The sequence below is a fragment of the Agelaius tricolor genome, unplaced genomic scaffold (genome assembly GCF_023055355.1).
Source record: "Agelaius tricolor isolate 1412-34295 unplaced genomic scaffold, bAgeTri1.0.p SCAF_1, whole genome shotgun sequence".
In the NCBI taxonomy this organism is placed as follows: domain Eukaryota; kingdom Metazoa; phylum Chordata; class Aves; order Passeriformes; family Icteridae; genus Agelaius; species Agelaius tricolor.
Window position 1 is genome coordinate 47,044,755 of NW_027269261.1, and position 21,894 is coordinate 47,066,648.

At 36.5% G+C, this 21,894-nt stretch overlaps 1 protein-coding gene across 4 annotated transcripts in view; it reads left to right on the plus strand.

Annotated features, from left to right (window-relative positions):
- The first annotated feature begins 267 nt into the window (after positions 1–267).
- FMN2 (formin 2) overlaps positions 268–21,894 on the plus strand; it is a 153,065-nt gene continuing 131,438 nt past the window's right edge. For all 4 annotated transcript variants that reach the window (XM_071432704.1, XM_071432716.1, XM_071432711.1 and 1 more), the window contains exons 1-2: positions 268–2,042; positions 17,187–17,353. In XM_071432704.1, the coding sequence (XP_071288805.1) occupies positions 479–2,042; positions 17,187–17,353 (1,731 nt within the window). In that variant the 5' untranslated portion in view covers positions 268–478. The remainder of the gene's footprint in view (positions 2,043–17,186; positions 17,354–21,894) is intronic.

The window sequence follows — 21,894 nt, forward strand, 5'->3', positions numbered from 1 at the left end:
TAATTAAAGTACCTTGCTTTAACTTATTTTTTCTCCTTTTTCCCTTCAGGAGCTTGAAGTACTGGAATCATAAATGATTTGGTGACAAGCTGAGCTTGCAATGCAGGCAATAAAAACCGTGGAAAAAGAAGTGACTTTTATAAAGGAAACACTTTTCACAGAATCCTTCCTAAAGCAACAAGAGTGCAGCAGAAACCCGGCGAGCAGGCAGCTCCAAGAGCAGCAGCCATTGGAAGGAGCTGTCTGCAGCTCTCAGTGCTGTACTGAGCATGTCCCAGCGGAGCCCAGTGCAAGCAGCACATTATGCAAAAAGGCAGCTCCAGCAGATGGGAGAGAGGCACAGCAAGCATTTGCCTCACTTGCATCACCGCCGCCTGCAAACAAACCTGGATCGCTAGAGGGGATCTCGCCAGCAGGCCAAAGGAATGAAACCCGGGAGGATGGTTTGATTGCCAAAGGTGTTGCACTGCGAAAAATCATGGGGAATCAAGATGGGAAGCTAAAGAAAAATGCAGGTGATGTGCAAGAAGGAGGAGAGGATGCCTCTGGGCCCAAGGATACGGACGGCACAAAGAAGGTATCGGGGGGCAGAAGGGGACTGGGGAAGCATGCAAAGGGAAGCGAATCGGGGAAGAAGAAGGGTAAGTCGGACTCCAGGCCCTCTGTGTTTTCAAATCTGAGGATCAGAAAAAATTTGTCCAAGGCTAAAGATGGAAATAGCAGCTCACGGGAGGATGTTTTGGAAAGCCAGGCCTTGCAGCCTGGGGAGCTGGACAGTACTCATTCAATTGTAACCAAAACTCCCGATATAAGCATCTCTGCAGATGAAGGGGGTCTCTCAGACACAGATGTTGAACATTTTGAAATCAGAAATGAAACTGTTCCAGCTGCTGCAGAGACACAGGATGGACAAAGGACCAGCTCTGGCTCTGATACGGATATATACAGTTTCCATTCAGCCGCAGAACAAGAGGATTTGCTTTCTGATATCCAGCAAGCTATTAGACTGCAGCAGCAGCAGCAGCAGGGGGCAATTAACATTGGAACTGAGGACTCTGTCTCCAAAACAATGGGCCGACACATGGCTAATTCTCAAGCAACCCCCTTAGATTTTGAACGTTTTTTTTCAGTAACTACCACTGACAAAGAAAGGAGCCCAGACACTGAGGGGGCTTTTCCAGCAGCATCGGAAATTGTAGAAAGCGTTCCCGTCTCCTGTGCAGCTGAACGTGAACTGAAGGAAGCGGTGAATGGCACAGGCTCTCCTGGTAACAGCTTATTTGAAACACAGGAACGTCAGCCACTGACTGAGGAGCAGCCCGTTGCTGGAGTGGATGCTGTAGCCAGTGAACTACAAGATGGTTTGGATAGAACTGCAGTAGAAAATGGGGCTCAGACACGCAGCTCCACAGAACCTTTTCCATCTCCAGTGGCAGATGCTGAGGCTAAAATTGCTGAAGTGCAGGCTGTTGATTTTCAGGGCTCAGTAACAGAGAGTGGAATTTCAGATGCAGGCCATGATCATGCTGCTGAGACTCAGGAAGGGAAACACACTCTGTCAGCCAGTCAAGAGGAGCTGTGTAATGGTTTATCCACGGAAATGAAAAATGGCAGTTTGTCCTCTGAAGGAACAGCGGACAGTCCGATGCTTGGTTCCCGATGTTTTAAGCCCTATCTAATTAATCCCTGTTACATCAAAACTACAACTAGGCAACTGAGTTCTCCCAACCATTCACCTTCTCCCTCCCCATCCCAGAGCCCACTCTTCACAAGGAGGCAGGAGTCCTTCCACAAAAAGGAAAAAGTCTCAGTCAGGAAGAAGAGGTCTGCTAGTCTGGCAGGTTTGTTCAGTCGCTCTGCAGACTGGACAGAAGAGGTGTCCAATCACAAAAGTGAGATAACAGAGAAGGTGAGCTCTGCAGACTATTTGGAGCACAAGGGGTTTAGAGAGAAAATTCAAACGGAAAGAGTGCCTTTGACTCATTCAAGAAAGTCCTCAGGGGTCCAGGCTTCTACAGAGACATTTCCCAATGTCTTTTCAGGTGAGTGATGTGTATTAAGAGTTGTTTTGGTTTTTTTTTCTCTTCCCACAACAGCTTTGAAAATATTTTTAAAATGCTTTAATTCATTGCATGCAGTACCTTGGCCTTGCAATCCAAGGCCTGATCTTACAAGCACAGTCACATTTCATCAGTATGGCAGTACTGCCAGTAAAGGAAGTGCATAACTCTTTGAAGTTTTTCTTTCTACTTGTCTCCTTTGTCTACATCCTGTAGGAAAAGGATGAATGCCTTAAATTATTCTTGTTGAAAAATGTGAAAAGCTGCACTGTTGTAGGCAGATCAGCTCTCTGCATAAATAGATCTTTCAAATGCAAAGCTTTCTGTCACCAGGATCCTGTTTGGGGTTTTCTTGTGCTAGGTGCAGTTCTAGTGTACTATAAACACATGAGAGCTGCACCTGGTGTTAGACTGAGGCAATGAGGAGGATTTGCTTAGTACCAAAAGGAAAAAGCCATGCTATGCACAGATGGACAGCACTTCAGAAAGGAACCAATTTCCTCTTCAGAAGAGGGAAGGAGGAAAATAAAAAAAAAGTGAATGTATTGAAAGGCAGCAAAAACAGGGGAGGAGAAGGGAAACTGGGGGTTGTACAATTTGGTAGCTGTCACAGGCTGCTGCTCAGGCTACATAAGGTGACTCATTTAGTAAACCTTTACCTTGCCTGTTAGGCAGCTTGCATCCTGTCCCAAAGACAGGATGAAAGACAAAAGAATTGTCCCAAAGACAAATGAAATAGTGTGAGTAGATGCTTATTTTCCTTCACTCTGAGGGGTTTTTTTCCCTTTCTCTTTCCCTCACCTGAAGTTTCTTTCTAAAGGTAACATATTCATAATTAGGACCACTTCTTCCACATAGGAGGTATGTATACAGAGAAAACTCAGCAGCATATTCCATAGATTTTTCACTTGAGGAACCTGTAGAACTAAGAGAATATACCCTAAGAGTACCTGCTATTAGATAAAATCAGATTTTTATTTTAATGAAGTTAGTTCTGGATGCATGAGAGCATGAACCATACATGAGCACAAGGCCTTTGCAAAAAATGGAGTGAGGGGTTTTTTTGTGGTTTTATGAAAAGCAAATAAAAAAGTATGATTTAGGAAGTAAATAACTAAAATTATTTTCTAGATTCAAATCATGATGCTTTCATTCTTTAGTAGCCTTGAACTAAAATCTCCAATTTCAGTGCAGAAAATTGGAATTCAAAATTTTTAACACAGAAAAAGCCAGCCCCTCTGAGAGTAGCTCACTGTGAAGGTAGCTGAATATTTTTTTTTATTTGTTTTAAATCCCTTTCACCTGTTTCTTAGACTTAACTTTAGACATGCTACCTAAACTTTTCCAGTTTGAGGTGTTCGCTACTTTAATAGCATGTAAAAAGCACACTGGTTTTTTTTTAGCTATCAACAGTTGACAGCTTATAAACAACTCAGAAAATTTTTAATTGCTACATCTGTAATTAGACTTTATGGTGGTGCTATGATGGAAATAAGTTGTATATGGCAAACTTCAAGAACATGGTACTTCTTTTTAGATATCTGTTTTCTGGGAAATAGACTTTTTCACATTTCCTCACAAGGTGTTGATTTACTATAAAATAATTTTTGTTTAGGTTTGGGGTTTTTTTCCCACCAATGCTTTAGACTGTTATTGTGAAGGGACCAGCGTCCAATGCAACAGTAGTTCTATCTCTTATGGAAATTACAGTGACCCTCATTTGCATGTACATACCAGCTGTCTTTACGAGCAGAGGACAATTATATCTTTCAGTTCATGCAGAAAAGCTTAAAGTGAGGGAACTGGAAATGACTCATCTCTGTTTGGCCATTCATAGTATTAAAAAAATGTATTTACAAGCTAAAATTCATTGAGAATTTTAAAATAACAACTAGTGTACATTAAAAAGGGAAATTAAGCTTCACATTACTATTTCCATAAGGTGCTATTGCTGAAAGAGCAGAAAAGCCTCTTTAAAGAAACCATTCCATACAACAATGATTACAGAAATAATTTCCTTGTATTCTGATACTACTTGTGAAAATGTTGTATTTTACTTGCATGCATGAGGTACATTGATTTGGGAATTAGCATCAAGCTTTTAGAAATAAGATTCTTTATAGTGGGATATTTCTAGCCTAAAAAACAAAAACAAAGCAAATCCAGTCCAAAACAGCTTTTTGCCTACAGCATGAAATCCCATTTTGCTGTGCAGTGACTGCAGTGTTGCTCTGCATTTCCAACTGGAATCAAGTAAAATATTCCACAGCACTTTATCATCAATTTCAATGACAGCAGGTCCTATGCAGATGATTGGCCTACTTTTGCAGCATGTTGTGGTTTGGCTGTGTGCCATTTGGTTTTCACAGAGAGCCATATGAACCCTTTAAGACTGCTTTAATGTCAAATGTAGATGGAAGCCAAGTACTTGAATGGCAGAGACTTTGCATATTTTAATTTTGATTTATATAAGAAGAAAAGTACAGTATTTTGAATTCTATGCATTTTTTAGGAAAATGGTATGGACAAGTTTAAGGGCATTCTACAATTCAGGCATTGGATCTATTTCACATTTTATGTGGATAGCTGTATTTGAATTTGTAGTGACAGTAATTACAAGTTCTAGATTACCCAATGCACAGTGGAGCCATGGTTTTTATATGGTGGTCCCAGGAGAGCAAGAGCTCAGCAAGAGCTGGTTCTCTCACTTTGGTATGTGGCAGTGAATAATTTGCATTAAAGTGAAGTGAGTATCATGAGGAAAATGAAACTGATGTTTCCAGACATTAACATAACTGAAGTGAAAGAGCCAATAGACTGATTTAGTAAGAAGAATTTCATTCTTGTATTAATTTGAGGTGCAGTGATTGCAGAGGAGCTAATAAGGGTGTCTTTTACATAAATTGAATGAGTCACATCAGCTGCCCCAGATGGTGATTAAACTTGACCCAGACAAACCCATGCCCTTCCTAATCACTGTTGGCTGCTTGTAACACACTTGCTGCATGAAGCTCTTTCAAACAGATAATTTATCTTTAAATTTTTCTTCAGAGATTTATATTTTTTTTTCTGCTCTATCTGTAAAGAGGAGGCAAACAAAAAACCCTGGTTACCATCAAACAAAACCTGAAGCCAGTGCTGTGCTTGTGTACTCATGTCTGCTGATTTCTGCCACTTTATTTTACTTTTGTACTGTGCTAATGCTGTCTTCCCACTTGCAATTGCAGTGCAGCTTCTGCAGGCATAAACCTAGGTTTAGTATGGATAAGTACGTGAAAACTTGAAAAAGTTGGATGAAAGCTTGTTTCTGAGATGCAAAGTAGATCTTTTCAAATGCCTTTGTTGAGGCTTAAAAAAAAAGCTCTCTGATTCATGTGATGCTGCACACAATATGGATTTGTATCTGTTGGCATCCTGAGTAGACTGTTTATCATGCAGCTGTTATTTCAGATTACTTATGGTTTGCTGTTTCACTGCTGATGGCTGTTAGCAGTAATACAGATGATTCTTTTATCAGATGGGGTGTAGCCTCCTCTAACTAAGGGAGCTGCCCAGCAGCAGCCCTCCATGTGGTATGTGATCACACGCTACTCTGAGTGTTGCTAGCAAGCATCTGAAGGGAAAGATCCTCCTCTTTTTGCCTAGTACACACAAAACTTGGGGTGAGGGGATGACTCCAACACTGCACTTCAACTGTACTAAAATGTGTTTGAAAATGGGCTGCAATATGTTGTTGAAAGATTGCTGAGTGGTGATAAGTTACTTTAATGTTACTGAGCCAGTACTGCAATATGGGATTTGGAGCAACGTGAGTAACTCCACTGGAATTCAGTGCTGCCACAGGCTTGTTTTGATGGGATCTCATGATTAATACTTTGATCTTTATCTGGAACTTCATTGGGAGTAGCAGGTTTTGGTCATGAGATTGAGTGGCTCTATTATTCTGAGCAGAACCACATTCTGAGGCATCACTGGCAGCCCAACATGTCTGGAGTAGGACTGTGGGGTCTTGGTTGTCTGATAGTCTTTTTTGGAGTGCGAAGGGGAAAAGGAAAAGGGACTACTTATAGCTGAAGTGTGTGCATCTCTACTTGATTCTGAGACACAGTACCACTAGAATATCCAGCACACAAGGCACCTGTCTGGAAATGACCATTCAAGGATGTTGTGTGCTTCAGTGACTTCATTTCTGTGAAATGAGCAGTGGATTATTCCAGCTGGAATAATTATGTGGAAGTTAAGTTTGATTATATTTCTTGGATCTAATTGTGCTTTATTTTTTTTTTTTAATATACATGTCTTTTTAATAGCTTGGGGCATCATTGGTCTATTTAAAAAACCCCAAAAACTAAAACTGCTGTAGGACTTATTTGCAGGAAAAAAACCCAAAAAACCTATTTCTTGAAACAAGCCTTTTTTTTTTTTTTTTACCTGTGCTTTTTTTTTTACCTGTGCTTTTTTTGCTTGTTCTACAGCAAAAAAAACCTTGGATTTCAAAAGCAACTCTAGGGATATTTTAAGCTGACTGTATATGAAGGATTAAGTTTCAATGTGAATGCTGGTGATGAAAAACTACTGAATTACTAATTACCCAAGATATTTTGTTTGTTTAGTGTTTTAATCAAGCTCAGGATATGGCCCAGTGTATTCCTTAAGAACTACCTCTGCCAAAATTTCAGCTTACATAAGGAGTAGCGGTGATGAACCATATATGTGTAGGTGTGGGTGACTGCAGCTCTGGTTATTTTTAGATGCATTCAAAAACATCATTCTGTACCACTTAGCTGGACTGCAAGTTTCCAGAAACTTACTTTTATGCAGGCAGTTGATCTTTTTTGGGAATGGGGTGAGCTGGTACAAAGGGAACAGGGCAAAAGCAAAAAGAAGCTGTGACAGGAAGGTGATGGACAGATGTCAGGACTTTACATTGTGTCACTTCATTCCTGCCTCTTGATATGATAATAGAAAACCAGTTGCATTTCATTAAATGCTTTAGAAAAGGCAGCAAAATGGGTTCAGGAGCTACTATCTTCTCTAAGCAACAGCAGCTTCCTGCATTCCTACACTGCAATAATGTAAAGAAAATTAGGGACAACAAGGTGGGCTTTTTTACCTTGAGTGAAAAAAGGACTGTTCCTCCTTCTATTTCCATGTCTCTGCTGTCCAGAATTTTTTCTTCACACTGATAGAAATAGCTAGGCTTTCTGACCAGGAAATGAGTTATGTTTTCTTATGCTAAACCTTGTTTTATCCTCAGATAAATACTGACCATGACTTCTGTCATCTGTAGTTGCAAAGCAGCAGAACCATTAAGTAAGTCAGCAGTTTTGCAGCAGTTAGAAGCAGTGGTTATGAGAGTGTGTGTGTAAACATCACAAGTTGTAAAAGTAAACCTTAATGTAAACACATAAATATAGAAGAAGTAGATAAATATTGACAATCTCATTGTTTTTACGTCTTGACATATATAGTTAAGTAGGGGCAGGAAAGCCTAGTCACAAATGAGATTTATTGAGACATTCTTATTTGTCAGTATAAGTATGAATTTTTTGGTCTTGGGATCTATATAAAAGTTATCAGCAATGCCAGAGCTCTGAACCTGGTGTGAATTTGAATCAGGAGAAAACAGAGATAACTTTACTGTGGAACTAATTACAGAAGACACCTTTCATTCTAGAGGTCAGTTGATGCTGAGAAGATCTGTCTCAGATGTCCCTTGAAGATGCAGAGATAGGATAGGTGTTTCTTTTTCCCTGGTACATACTTCCTTCTTCCTTGCACTGATAAGGAAAAAAAAATCACTGTAAGAAAGAAATCTATGCTGTAGTATCACAATAATGGTCTACATTAGCACATCTTAAAAGTCATGGAGGAAATGGAATTGTTTAAAAAGAAAAAAAAAAAAGAAAATGCCTTAATAAAAGTGCTTGTGTATCCAAGTGCTATTTTGTCATGTAAAGATTCAAGAAATAATTTATGCAGAGAAATTGTTAAGGGAAATACTTGATTGCATCAGTGAAACATAAAGCCCCAGTTATAGCAAGGGACTTGTGTTTCTAGGTTTCCTTCAAAAGAAGTCTAGAAGAACATGTCTGCACAAGTACATGGATCTGCATGTCTAGTTTTTCGTTTTTGTGGAATGTAGTTCTAACGCTCTGCTTTTGCCCTTCCTTCATCTAACTGTTGTTTGTTTATGGATGCAAAGAAAAGCTTTTGTACATCTTGATAAATATTAAAAATCAGTTATTAAAGTTGTAGATTAGCAGCCCTTGGGAACACAGGTCATGGAGGAGAAAGAAAGCTAGGCATGCCTGGGAACTAATGGGTAGGTTAAACGAAACGTGTTACTTGTGTCCCACTTTAAAGACCGCCGGTTTGGTTGAGTTCAGTTGTGTCTTGTGACTTTTGGCTGCTTGAGCAGACAAGCTTGAGCTTGAGAATTTGCTTCTAAGGTAGAGATAGGCCAGATTGTATAATATGTGGAAGAAAATGTCAAAGCATTGGGAATAAAGTTTTACAAAATTGGGTTGTAAGGAATAGTCTCTATCAGGTTAGACTGACAAAAGATGCTGTTAGTAATAGATGCCCAAAAAGACATCAGAGGAGCTTCTTACTTTAAAAGAGCTAGACAGAAAGCATTGTGGCTTTCCAGCAGTCTGTGAGAACCTGGCACAGATTACTGCCTTCACATCACAAATCACCACAGAAACTAAAAGGGTAAAGAGACAGAATTAAATACTTGCTGAGAGGAAGCTATGTACCTGGAAAACACAATATGAAATTTGCCAAAGATGCATATGGTGCCTAAAAGCTTTGGTAGACAGACACATATAGGTTCTCCTTCATAATAAATTGGTATAATTAGGGAAGCTTTATAAATGTACCTCTGTAAGCTGCAATAGTACTGCATTAGAGCCTGAAGAGAAATCATGTGGAGGGAGACATGTCATTTAATGATGGGGTGGGGGGACATGTTGTTGATATTTTTAGGAAGCAGTGGCACAGAGTACAAAATGTCTATATCATAATTGAGGAATATTCTGGTATTTAACAATAATTTTAAAATCTTCAGCTTCTGAAAGTTACTATATGAAAGCTTCTGAAAAAGGTGTTCTTACTTTTTCCTATATATCACTAAATGACATGCATAAATGATATATAGATAAAGGTAGGGATAAAAGAATAGTTTCATATTCTGTCTCAGCTTATCCTGTTATACATATGTCATATGTAAAAAAATTCACTGTGGGGGAAAGGTGTAAAATCTTAGTCACCATGGAAGCAAAATTTCAAAGAGCTTATGTTCAAGTTAGGGAGACAGAATGCTTCACAGACTTGCTAATCTGGAATAATGCTGAAAGCACTGTGACAGTCTATCACAAATATTTTAATATATTTTGAAGCTCTAGTGATGGCAAAGCTATGATACCTGCTTTTTATAAAAAGTAAGATATTGTTATTGCAAATAATCAAGCCAGTTTTATCTTGTTTTTGACTGCAGCAGCAAGCAAGTCTTTGGAACAAGTCTTGAAGGAGGAAATTATAAGATATAATTCACTTCTGAGTGAATGACAAAAGAGTAAAGAAAACCAACAAAATGCAGTATGGTTTTAGCAAAGATCAATAAGACTACATTGATAACATTTTATTTACAGCTGCTTTCTAGACAACACAAGAGTGGTAAGAAGGCATTCATATGCATTTCCATACATAATAGTAACACTGCAAATAATTTAGCCAAAGAAGAGAAGTCTTGGTGGTTTTACATCAGGGGCCCTGTCATGTTACTTCACTACCACCAGAGGAACTGTGTCATTTTGGCCTGCTCCCCTCTAGTGTTGTGATTGATGGGCTCAGTCAGGCTGTGGAAAGTTTATTACATAATTAACACAAGACTAGACCTGTGTCCTGACCTTTGTCCTAACCACAGCACTTGTAGGACTTGATATTTTCAAGTAAAATTTTCATTCTATTTCTGTCTTTCTATATTATGACACAAATTTCAAAATTAGGAACTGACCTTAGGATTTCATTCATCACGATGAAGGTCTGTATTAATTAGATTTTCACATGCTTTCTAGCATGATTTGTGGAAATATGGTGTCTGTTTAAGTAATCTTATAACAGACCACTGGGTTATATGCTGAAATTAGTGGTGTTGTCATATAGCAAAAGGTAGGGATAAAAGAATAGTTTAATATTCTAGTGTTTTAAAACACAGCTGCTTGGTTCAGTCAAGGAGAACTATAGATCAAGTAGGAGATGTGAGTTTTTTGAAAACTGTAACATCCTTTCCAGGGTGAATTTTTACTTCCTTAATTCAGTGATGTCCTCTTTTCACCTTTAATTTTGGAGAATCCTTTTTCCAAACTTTGTCAGATCTTCCCTTTTTCGATCAGGGCATTTCTGGAAAAATTTCCGGGTCATTTTGCTGAGGTGCTACTTTTGCCCTGTGTGCACCTGGGAGCAGGATTTTCTTCCAGTGGCAGCTAATGCCCTTGCTTCCAAAAGGGAGCATGCACACTTGTTCCTTAGCTCTCTTTGGGATGTCTCCAGCACTTGAAGCTCTTAATATGATGTGATTCTCTTTCTTTTTCTGTGTAAGATGTTGCTCGTTCTTTGCTGAGTTGAAATCTCAGTTTATACACTTAGTAAAGCTGTCTTGCACAATCCAGAATCTGGTTAAATTTTTAGTGATAAATGTAAGGCTAAAATAAAGGAAAAAAAAAACCTACTTGCTTGAGTTGCACAGGGGTTGATGTACTCTGGTCTTATCCTTAAAGCTAGTGAAGAGTTACATGGAAAATTTTTAATCCTAAACAAAGATACTATGAGAGATAGAACATTGTAAAAGGAGTGAAATTAAGATGCCAAGAAATTCAGAAAACTTGGCAAAAGGAAAGCATAGTGTTTACTGTGACAATCAAGTACAAGACTGAGAAATGTAAAACTAATTGATAGTTTTATTCTAGTGGTTTGAATAGTCTATGAATCTATCAAATCAATACATTATTCTCTGTAATTTAAAAAATAGATATTTCTGACCCTGAAACTGTGTGTAGGCAGCCATATAAAACTGTGGGAATGAGGGAGATAATGTTGATATGTCTTTTTTTCTTAATTGTCAGGCTTAGACAGGCTTTCAACTTTGACTTCTGAATTTAAGATGATGTGTGGGTTTAGTTCATACCATCCATGTGAGCATAGCCAGGAAATCTGGAGGAGGAACATCAGAGAATCTTCTGGAGGAGAAACATCAGGACAATCTTCTTTGGTATTTCCACATATCCCTAACTTTATTGATGTTCTGAATACTAAAACATAATATATAAATATGAATAAATAATATTTTATGCATAATATGGTAATATACAGTAGAAATATATAAAGATATCAATATATATAATCTGTGGGGTTTTTCCCCCTTAGAAGCATAGACTTTTATACAATCAGTGAAAGCAGAGATCAATTATTACATGGATAATAAGAACAAAAGGAAATATATTTGATAGTATTATAGCAATGTGTGCCCTAACCCCAGACCTTGACCAATTCGTTATATTTCAAGTTTATGTTGCCTAGAAATTATAGACTTAAAATGTACTTTGTTTTGTGTTTATTCAAAGCAGAAGGCTTTTTTTTTTTTTTTGTTATGAAACAATATTGTGTGGAGGCCTGTTGCTTACTAGGTTTTTCATGTTTTATGTAACCAGGCTGTCAGAAATATGTCACATGATTTTAGAAAAGTATCTGTCAATAAAAATTCAATCCCTTAAAAAAAATTTAAAAAATAAACCAAACAGAAAGCAAAACAGCTAAAGCAACTTCACAGGATGAGTCATCTAGAACAGTTTACCAATCTAAATCAGAAGAGGATTAGAAACTCTGCAGTGAAAAAGAACAATAAATGAAGTTTCTAATCCTGGAATTTTGGGTGTAATCTCCCAGGTCAGTCTTCAGGCAAACAACAGACAAAATTAAATTGCTTCTTTTATACTGCAAATGCATATTTAATATGCACTTATGCAGTACTTGGACTTAGCATCTGAAGAAAAGTTGGCAGGAATACCAATTTCTGTTTTCATTCTGCACATTCCCAGGTTTCATGTGCATCTTGGAAAACCTCTTCTTTCTCAGCAGTCATGTGTTGCACATTATATTTAGGCTGAGTGGTATAGGTTAGCTGAAAAACTGGAAATTTGAAAAGATTATGAAATGAAATTAAAACATTAAAGAATTTTAATACTTTTTTTTCATTGAGGTAATAATTTTATACGTAAAATATCATTATGCTTGAAATATTTGAGACCTGGTAAAGTACACTGAACAGCAAAAAGGTGAAAATGGAGTGTAACTGATTTGCCTTGAAAAATTATTCATTAAGCTTTTGCTGTTATAGTTTGAGTGAATACGATGAATGGGGGCATATGTACTGAAAATTATTTAAGAAATTACATGTAGTTGCAATTGCTATCTCAGCTAAAAATATGAATATCTCTGCAGTATTTTTGTCTCTCTGACATGTTCATCCTCTTCTGGCATTCTGGGGCATGTTTGATGCTGCACTGTTCAGGTGCTTTGCCAGATGACTGAGGCCTGAGTTAGCTGCCACCTTGCTGGCAGCATACATAGAAAAGGAGATAGAAAAAGAATTGGAATGGAGTAATTTAGACTAATATCGAACAGCAGATAGATGAAGTATAGCATTTCCTAACTTTTGAATGCAACTCCTTTTTTTCCCCCTCCTATTTTCTCTCTGTCTTTTTAGTTTGGGGTTTGTTGTTAGTCTTTGTTTATAAAACTCTTTTCATAATTGAAATCCATTCTAAATGAGAAACCGTAAGAAGACTACAATTTTCTTTTCACATTGTACAAGACTAAAAGAAAATATTGGAAATGGAAATTCACCATTTTTTCTATTTCTTCTTCCTTTTCCTTTATTTCCTGTACTGTTTCCCAAAAATAGAGCAAGGCCTATGGCACATTTGGCTTCAAAGCTTATGAAATTACTTTGCTGTGTGAGCATTTCTAATCTTACTAAAGTGGAAAAAAGAAGGGGTAAACTGGGGAAAAGGAAGCAAGCAGATTTCAGCTTTTGAAGATGTGAGTAATATGTGCATAAGTCATGCTAGCTCTTGAGGTGACTGAATAGGGTATTCACAACTGGTGCTATATTGAAGCCATTCCCTCTGCATTAGGAAGAATAAAAATAGAAAGTCTGTCTGCAGTGTGTGTGTAGGTTAAGATGTACTGATGCAACTGCTGTGTCAATGGTGAAAGTGTGGTGTAGTGCTCTGGCTTTTTGAGACAGTCACTGAGACTGGCAGAAGGGGGAGCTTCTGGAGTATAACTCATTTTGATCATTAGTCTCAACTGGTGCTCGTTGCCAGCCGTGCTCCCGGGCTTTTGCAAATCCAGCATAAGGAGGATAGAAGAACATCTATAAAGATGTGAGGCTATAACAGCAAGATCCTCAGGGAAGCATTATTGCAAGCTCTGCTGCAGCACAGTGCCTCAGTGAGTATGTTTTCAGTATGACTGTGAGTACAATTACTTGAGTTTTCTTCCTATTTTTCACTTCCATTCATATCTCTTCCTCCCCTTGATAATTAGGCAAATTCAAAGCTAACAACATTTTTATGATATTGCTGCTTCTTAAGGATTTTGTTGCTCAGCTCATAGCTCTTTGAAAGGCTTGTCTTCTGAGCATATCAAAGATCCATAAGGTGAATTCATTGAGTGAGGATTTGCTTGTATTTCTCTGTGGACAATGCTGACCACTCTTTTACCCACATTTTTCATACAAGGAGACAGTATGAAAGGAAACCATACTAGAACATGTGAATTTTCATTCAGTAGTGAATAGATTACATATCCTACAGAGATGGCTTTCGTGAACAGTGGTGTTCAATTCTTGATCAGAAGAATTGGATGAGGACCTGTTGTGTCATAGTGGAGGAGACAAAATCAGTAGTGCTTCATCTTTATGGGAATGGGAGAAGGAGGCAGGTCATCTAGACGTGGAGAATAAGGAACTTGGAAGCTGAGCCAGAAGATTCTGGCTGAGTAACAATAGCAAATTATAACAAAATACACACAGAAGTCCAGAATACCTGATACTTAATCTCATGTTCTCATTTTTTTAGTTGATTAATTGTGTAATTCTTTGCAGCAGAAGAAAAATAAAAGTCTTTTTATCCCTCACTGGGGTCTAATAAGTTATTCTAAGCTTCTAAAAAATATCTTCTGAGTTTATAGTCATCTTACTTGCTGAAGATTTTTGGCACGGTCCTCAGAATACTTATTTGATCTAAAGCTGAAGTTCTTGTCTAATTCTAAATTTAGTATGCTTCCCATGCCTTGCCAAAATAATTAGGGGAAAGGTAAGAATTGGGTTCAATAACTTCGTGACTTGGGGTTTCTAGGAAGAAATGTTTTAAATGTGAACAGTGGTAATTTAACCTCTTAGGGAAAAAAGAGATCTCAGAGACCTTGGTTTTAATTTTTACTGTTTCCATAGCAGTTAAAGGCAGTCAAGAGAAATTTTTTGCCATTCCATTTAAACTCATAGCAGAAATCAGCCAATCATCTAATAATTATAAAATTACAAATAATTTAATTATTCCAGATTATTTGCAAACATCTTCACCTCCAGAAGTTATTACTTCATGTATTTACCTCATGAATGATTAAGGTGTCTGAGGCCAAAACCTGTTGCTGATGCCTTTTATTTATAAACTAACAATGTAAAATTGTAGTTAAAAATATTTTAGTTGACTGAAATTTAGCCTGCAATCAGTTTAAATCAATTTTTTTATTCTTCTAGGTTAAGAAGTAGTTGCTAATATAATTAAATAATTTTACTATCTTATTTATTCCAAGACTTATTCATGCTCAGGTGGGCAAAATGATATAATTTCTCTTACCATAATCTGAATTAATTAAATTCATTAATTACTTTTTTATATATACATATACTTATTTTCTGTTGTTTGAATATTTTTTTTTAGAAAATAGTTTAACATTACTATGAAAATTAAACTGCAATTGAATAGCAATTAAGTTTCTGAACAATGTATTTGAACTTGAGCAAATGTTATAGAAATTAGCAAAAGACTGGGTGAATTAAGGGGAGAAAAGCTACATATCCTGTTTTGTAATTTACAGATATTTTTCCTGCTAACTAGGTCAAAGCAAAAGGAAGGGGCTTTTCTTTTTCTGAATATGCAGGAGAAGACTCTTTAAACATGACAAGATTATTTAAATGTTGAAATGTCCAGGGGGAGAAAAAAAAAGGGGATCTATCAAGTCTGATACTTAGTAGTCACAGATAACATTTCAATATATCACATGGCATGCAGAAATGTGTCATTTTCTTGTATAATTCTTTCTTTTTGGTGTGAGCAAAGTGATCTTCTGTGGTCAGCAAGAAAGATGCCTTGAACTAATAAATTATTTAAAGAATTAACGGCTGAACTCTGATAGAGGGATATGTTGATTAAGCAGTTTTGTTGGCATTGCGTTTTAGGTGGTGTAGCCAAGAAACAGAGGCAATCTAACTGTCAATCGTAACAAAATTTATGTCTTGTAAAAGTTTATCTCATAGCTTATCTCCTGTTTTATTCCCTTGAATATATTATATTTTGTCTAATAAAGGTCTAGCAAACTTGGACTAATAATCAGATAATTATCAGATCTTTAGATGTGCAGAAGAAAACCTTAGAAACAACTTCTAAAATTTTAATGCATCGTTTATTTTGGAGTGTATTGCCACATTAAATTAAAATTTACAGAGACTTCTAGCCAAATGTGACTTACAGAATCCTTTTAAAATTGCTTCCAGATGTTTAAAAGAAAAAACTTTTAAGTATGTTCAGAAAGCCTGGGAAACTTTACATTTTGAATAAAGTTAATGTTCAATCAGAAATCTCGCATGCAAAAACCAGTAGAAATGTAATTATCAATACTATTTTTATTATGCTAAATTACACTAAAATGCTTTCTTAACACAGTTTTGGTTTTTTGTTTCTTTTTTTCTTTTTAATAACTTTGGCTTTGAATGAGTGGCCTGAAAAAACAAGCTATAGGAACTTATTTAGGTACAAGCTGCATTCCCAGCTAGTTTATACTCAAACATAAAATTAACTTTATTACTCCATTTGTTTTTTCTTTTTCAATAGATCTATTTCATCTCTTTATCCATATCATGTAAATCTGAACTTCGGCATCTTTTTACATCCGACATTTTAGAGCTTAAGCAACTTAATATTCTTACTGTGTAGATTTTACTGCAACCTGCGTATGTAACTATTTTTTATAGTCTATTTCTGGCTAAACTTACAAAGCATTGTCATATTTCAAACCACTAAGATTTTCTCCACTTATTTATTATATAACATATGCTTTCCTTTCATTTTCTGGTTGGATAACAAAAGAAAACACTTTGGTCATGAAATCTGGCCCTAAAGGAGGAATAAGTATCTTCTTGCTCTTTATAAGCTTCACTTCTCTGAATTGCTGCTTGTGACACTGCATTTTAGTTTGGAGCACTCCACCACTCTGGAGCTGTATACAGTACAATTTTAAACAGAATAGTTATGAGGGCTTTTTGTTACTATTCTTTTATTGAGAGTTTCTCCATAGAAACAGAGCAGAATTTCTCAAAGACTATAAAAATTTTATGATTCAAAAAACAAGGGCTCATTCCAGGAGTTGACAGCCTAAACTCTGCATTAACTTTGTGTGACATCTTTGGAAGAAGTTGTTTCGTCTCTTGCTAAGGTCTTGATTTTCTCTTCAGAAAAATTTTATGGGAAATTGATGCTACAACAACAACTCATGGTTTTTTTTTCATACTTCACAGTGCAGCTGGCACATATAATGTATACATACTTTTCTTGAAAATTTTCTTGATCCTAATTAATCAGGTTCTAGAGCACTTTACAATCATTATGTAGAATTATTTTGTATTAAAGACTTATTATCAGATAGATTTCTTATGAATATTTTTTTATTTAACATTTTTTACTTCTAAAACTTCAAGTTTTCAATACACATTGTAATGCCTAAATATTCATGTCCTGCATGTAGCTACAAATTCTTATTGCTCTCTCATCACCTTGGCAGGACGAACTCTGCTGGAAAAACTCTTCAGCCAGCAGGAAAATGCACCACAAGAAGAAGCAGAAAAGCTCTGTTCTCGCATTATTGCAATGGGTCTTTTGCTTCCATTCACTGACTGCTTCAGAGAGCCATGTAACCAGAGTGCCAAGCAAAGCACACCCACATTTGATGTAAGTACTGAAAAAGTTGTCTTTTGTCTCTTTTGTAAAGCAGGACATGATTTTCTAATAGTTTATCTTTCCTGAAAGAATTTGGTTTGTCATTTTAATGAAAATTGCCCTTAGGAGAGTGACCAGCTATTTTTCTCTGCTAAGGTATGTGCACTTTTGTATCCACATAAGCATGTTCTCCTAGAACATGATTTCATAACTTTTTAACTCATATCTTAGTCTGTTCTTCATTTCCAGTTTTCATTGTTGTCTTCTTTGAATCCAAGCATTCTGTATGACTACCAAGATTTCCATCAATAGCTGCTTCACCAAAAAATATAAATCAATGGAAAACCAGAAAAACAGCATGTCGCAAAATTTCACAGAACTCAAACTAGATGTCTATGCTGGGTTGTTTTGTTTTGGTTTTTCTTTTTCCCTGAAAATACTTTTGATACAAAATACTGCAGGGGTCAATGCAAATATGCTGGCATTGCAGCTGTGGTGTTATCTGTACCTGTGGGCTATCTGGCTAGGTGTTTGCCTACTGTTACAAACCTGGGTGTAGACATAACCTTACACACTTTTCTTTTCTCTTGGATAATTAATTCAACATTAGGATCTTCTTGTTGTAACCTATGGCACCTAATACCATTTTATGTGGCTAAAGATAATTAGGGTTTTTCTCTCTACTAATTAGCTTCAAAATAGTATACAAATATTAACTAATCTACTTAATGTCTTGCTGATATGGTTAAGATCATCCCTACTCTACACATTACGCTGAAGTTTGGTTACAAACACTCAAAAAAAGATTGGCATAGATATGAGAACATGCTTACTTCTTAACTCTTTAAATCTTTCCTGAAGAATAGTTTAACACAACTGTAAAAGGGATAACTGTGAGAATAAATTTTTTCCACTAAATTCCTATACAAGCATTCCTAAATAACCCAGTTAATCTACAAAGTTCTCTAACAATATGTTTATGTTTTGACTTTGGTGTTACTTTTTGTTTTTCTTTAAGATGCAACATTTTTTGACTTTTTTTTAACTGGTTTTTGAAATTATTTGGAAAATGCAGTTTAACTATAAAACTGAGGATACTCAGGCAACTTAAAATCACACAGCATTTGCAAGTGCTCGCGGTTAAATATACTCATAAAAGTTACTAGAAAAGACAAGTTTCTTATTTTTCAGGTTGTTTAAAAGAGTCGGTAGTGTTTTCCACTCTCCTGCTGTTACCATATATTCAGCAATTTCCTATAGATTATTCACACTACATTTTTAAAAAGCTTCTCTTGCATTCTCAATAGATTTTTTCTCAAATTCGAAGTTTGCAAATAAACAGAAAATACTCTTTTTTTTAAACTGATATACCATGCTTTTTCTGAGTAACAGATACGTTAGTTATCTTTTGTTTAACACATCCAAATGGAGGGACATGGTAGTAGCTGAGTGCCACATCAACCATCTGTCAAGGTCAGGAATTTAAGAAGTTGCTGGATTAGCAGTGATCTTAATGTGACTCAGTCTATCAGTAAGCCACAAATGTCACAGTTTCTGTGACTGTTTTTCTGTATAAACCCCCTAAATAGATCACACTCCTGGTAAAACAATATCAGAAATGGTGTACAGCCCTGTTATGTAACCAGTAGTTCATCCTACTTCAAAGGAGCATACAGCTGTCTTGAGCACCAGATCTCCATAATTGAATTCCACGTGGTGCAGAGCTGAGAGCTGCTGATGCAGAGTTTTGGAATATGTTCCTACTCCAGCCTTGGTGCCCAAGGACAGTACAGGAACACCTATCAGTTTATTCATTACATGTTCTCCAAAACAAAAATATCTAGAACTTGCAGTATAAATTGTAATGGCTGAGAACTTGAAAACTGGGCATTGCCTTGCTTCTTAGAGTAAATTTAAAGTATTTTACAGGAATAAATTCTAATTGTTATGTTAGGGAATTAAATAGCTTGAAAAAAATTATGGTGATGCTGAATATTACTTTAAAAAGGACATGTAAGGTTGGTTAGTTGTGTCCTCTCTTGCATCTTTCTCTATGGGTGTACTTTGGGGTTTTTTTCCTATTCACATTTTTCCTGTTTGTTTGTTTGCATTTTTAAAATTCATTAGAGCAAATCTTTGATGTTGACCTAACGGCTTATTTTAAAGACTTAGGAATCAGGACTTAATTAAGGACTAGCCTTAATAACTAAATTTTGCCCATCTAGAATTAGGAGGTACATCTTCTTTGACCTTACTCCAAAATTAGGAGCAGAACCAGACCCATATTCTTAGTTCATCTCTGAGTTCATCAGACCCCTAGTTCAGTTTTGGATTGCCTCCAGTTCAGCTGATATCCTTGTCACTTAGCTGAAACTGCCTTCAGCAAAGCTCCTGTAGCCCTGTCCTGGTCCCTGCTACCTTGTTGGCCTTCCTTCCTTCTTCTTGAAGGTGCTTCCATGGTGCTTGCCTGTTCCTTACTGTTACTTCTTTGCCTCTCTTGATTTTCATCTTAGTCTGGTGCTTGTAAAGTCTCTTAGGTCACTCTTTCAGAATATATATTTTTTTTTGCAGAATTTCCAATGCATTTTCCACTGAAACCCATCTTTGAATCCTTTTCTCCTTTTGTGACCTACTCCTTGTATTTCTGAACTTTAAAGTACTACTTTTTTTAAATTGAATAAAATCCATGATTCCCTTCTTGCTTTAGTGTGGTCCCACAGACTTGATTTTGTTAAGATGTTAGGTTACAGTTTATGAAAACAATTCAGTAAGTTTTGTTCACTCTATGATCTATTGCTCATGGCTTGAGATGAATATAAACAGATTATTTAAAAGTCCTATTCTCTCCCTCTGATGCTCTTTTCTGGATGACCTCTAGAATTTAATTTAACATGGTTAATGCTGAAATCTCTTGAAATATTTGCAATTGCACATTTTGATTATATTCTTATTTTCTTTATTATTCATGCCTGCTGGTCACCTTTACTTCTCCCTCTCTTAGAAATGTTTATAAAATCTTGTGTCTGTTTTCTCAGTAATGCAAGAGATCTGGTTTGCTTTTTTAGTCCCAAGATATTCCAGGCTTCAGTGTAAGCTATTAAAAAATAGTACAAGCCCTCTTTTTCATTTCTCTTTGGATCCTATTTCTTTCTCTTCCCTTTTGTCTAGCTGCAATTTAACAGTGCATTAAGAGCAAAGACCCCTTTCACAGCTCTTAGTTTCTTGGGCTAGTTTTATAATGGCTCCTAGAATTCAGTTTAATTTAAATTCTTGGCACTTTCTGGTCTACACTATGGTTTGTGGATGTGATGCTTACACCTTTTTTCATATATGGCAAACATGAAGGATCAAAAAATGCTAAACTAGAGCACAAATCTTCAGAGAATCAACAGCTGTCACCACATTTATGCTGAGGATAGTGTCCAGTTTCCAAAGGCTTTTATATTATTCAGGTCTTTTAATGATGATTGGAGATGACATGTTTGTGATCTCTGAACTTTTTGTCAAATTAGCCCAAAGGACAGAAATTTTAGAACTGTTTTAAGAACTTATGAGAAAACTTGCATGTTCAATCTTGGCCTGTTTTATCAATTATTTCTTTTGAAACAGCTGATGGCAGTTGCCCAGAATAAAAGATCAGTCTGAAAAATACAAGTTGAACAAAGCTTTAAAAGTAATGTAAAAAGACAAGAACTGGTGTTTTTAAGATTTGGCTATTAAGAGGCAGAGGAAGCTTTTGTTATAGCTCTTCCTACCTACTCCTACAATGTAAAGAGCATCTTAAAGAGTAAGTGAATGTTCAGTGGCAGGTTCTCTGTCTAGACATAGCTCCTTATTGCTAGTTTCCCATTTGCAAGGGAGGCTGCTAATTATTGCTTCATTTATGCCATGACAACTTACTCATCAGGCTATCTTTAGTCTTTCATGCTTCTGCTAGTATTTTATAAAATAAAAACAGAGAGTTTAACTAAAAAATAAAGTTGAGCAAGTAAACGGGCAACTTAGAAAGATAGATTAGTAAAAGCCTACAGAAAGCGTGTTCTCTGAAAAAATTGCTTGTCTTTTAAATAGCTATTGCCTTTTAAATTTCTCCCTCTTCAGCAGTTGTGTGTTATTCAAGAGGGTTTCTAAAGATTCAAATTAAAACAAAATATCTTCTGAGTGAATGATACGCAAGACATTAATGCCTTGTGAAGAAGTCTTCCATTCATAAGCCATAGAATCATGGAATTGTTAAGATTGGCAAAGACTTCTAAGATCATCAGTCCAACCTTTAACCCAGCACCACCATGTTCACCATTAAAGCATATTCCCAAGTGCCTCATCCACATTCCTTTTGAACATTTCCAGGTATGGCAATTTCACCACTCAACTGGGCAGCCTGTTCAATGCCTGTCTACCTTTTCAATGAAGAAATCTTACCTTATACCCAATCTAAATCTCCCCTGGAGTAGCTTGAGGCTTTTGCCCCTTGTCTTGTCACTTGTCACTGTGAGAGCTGCCTACCTTCCTACATGTAGTGCAGCTGTAGTTTTAAGCTTTTTAGCATGGTA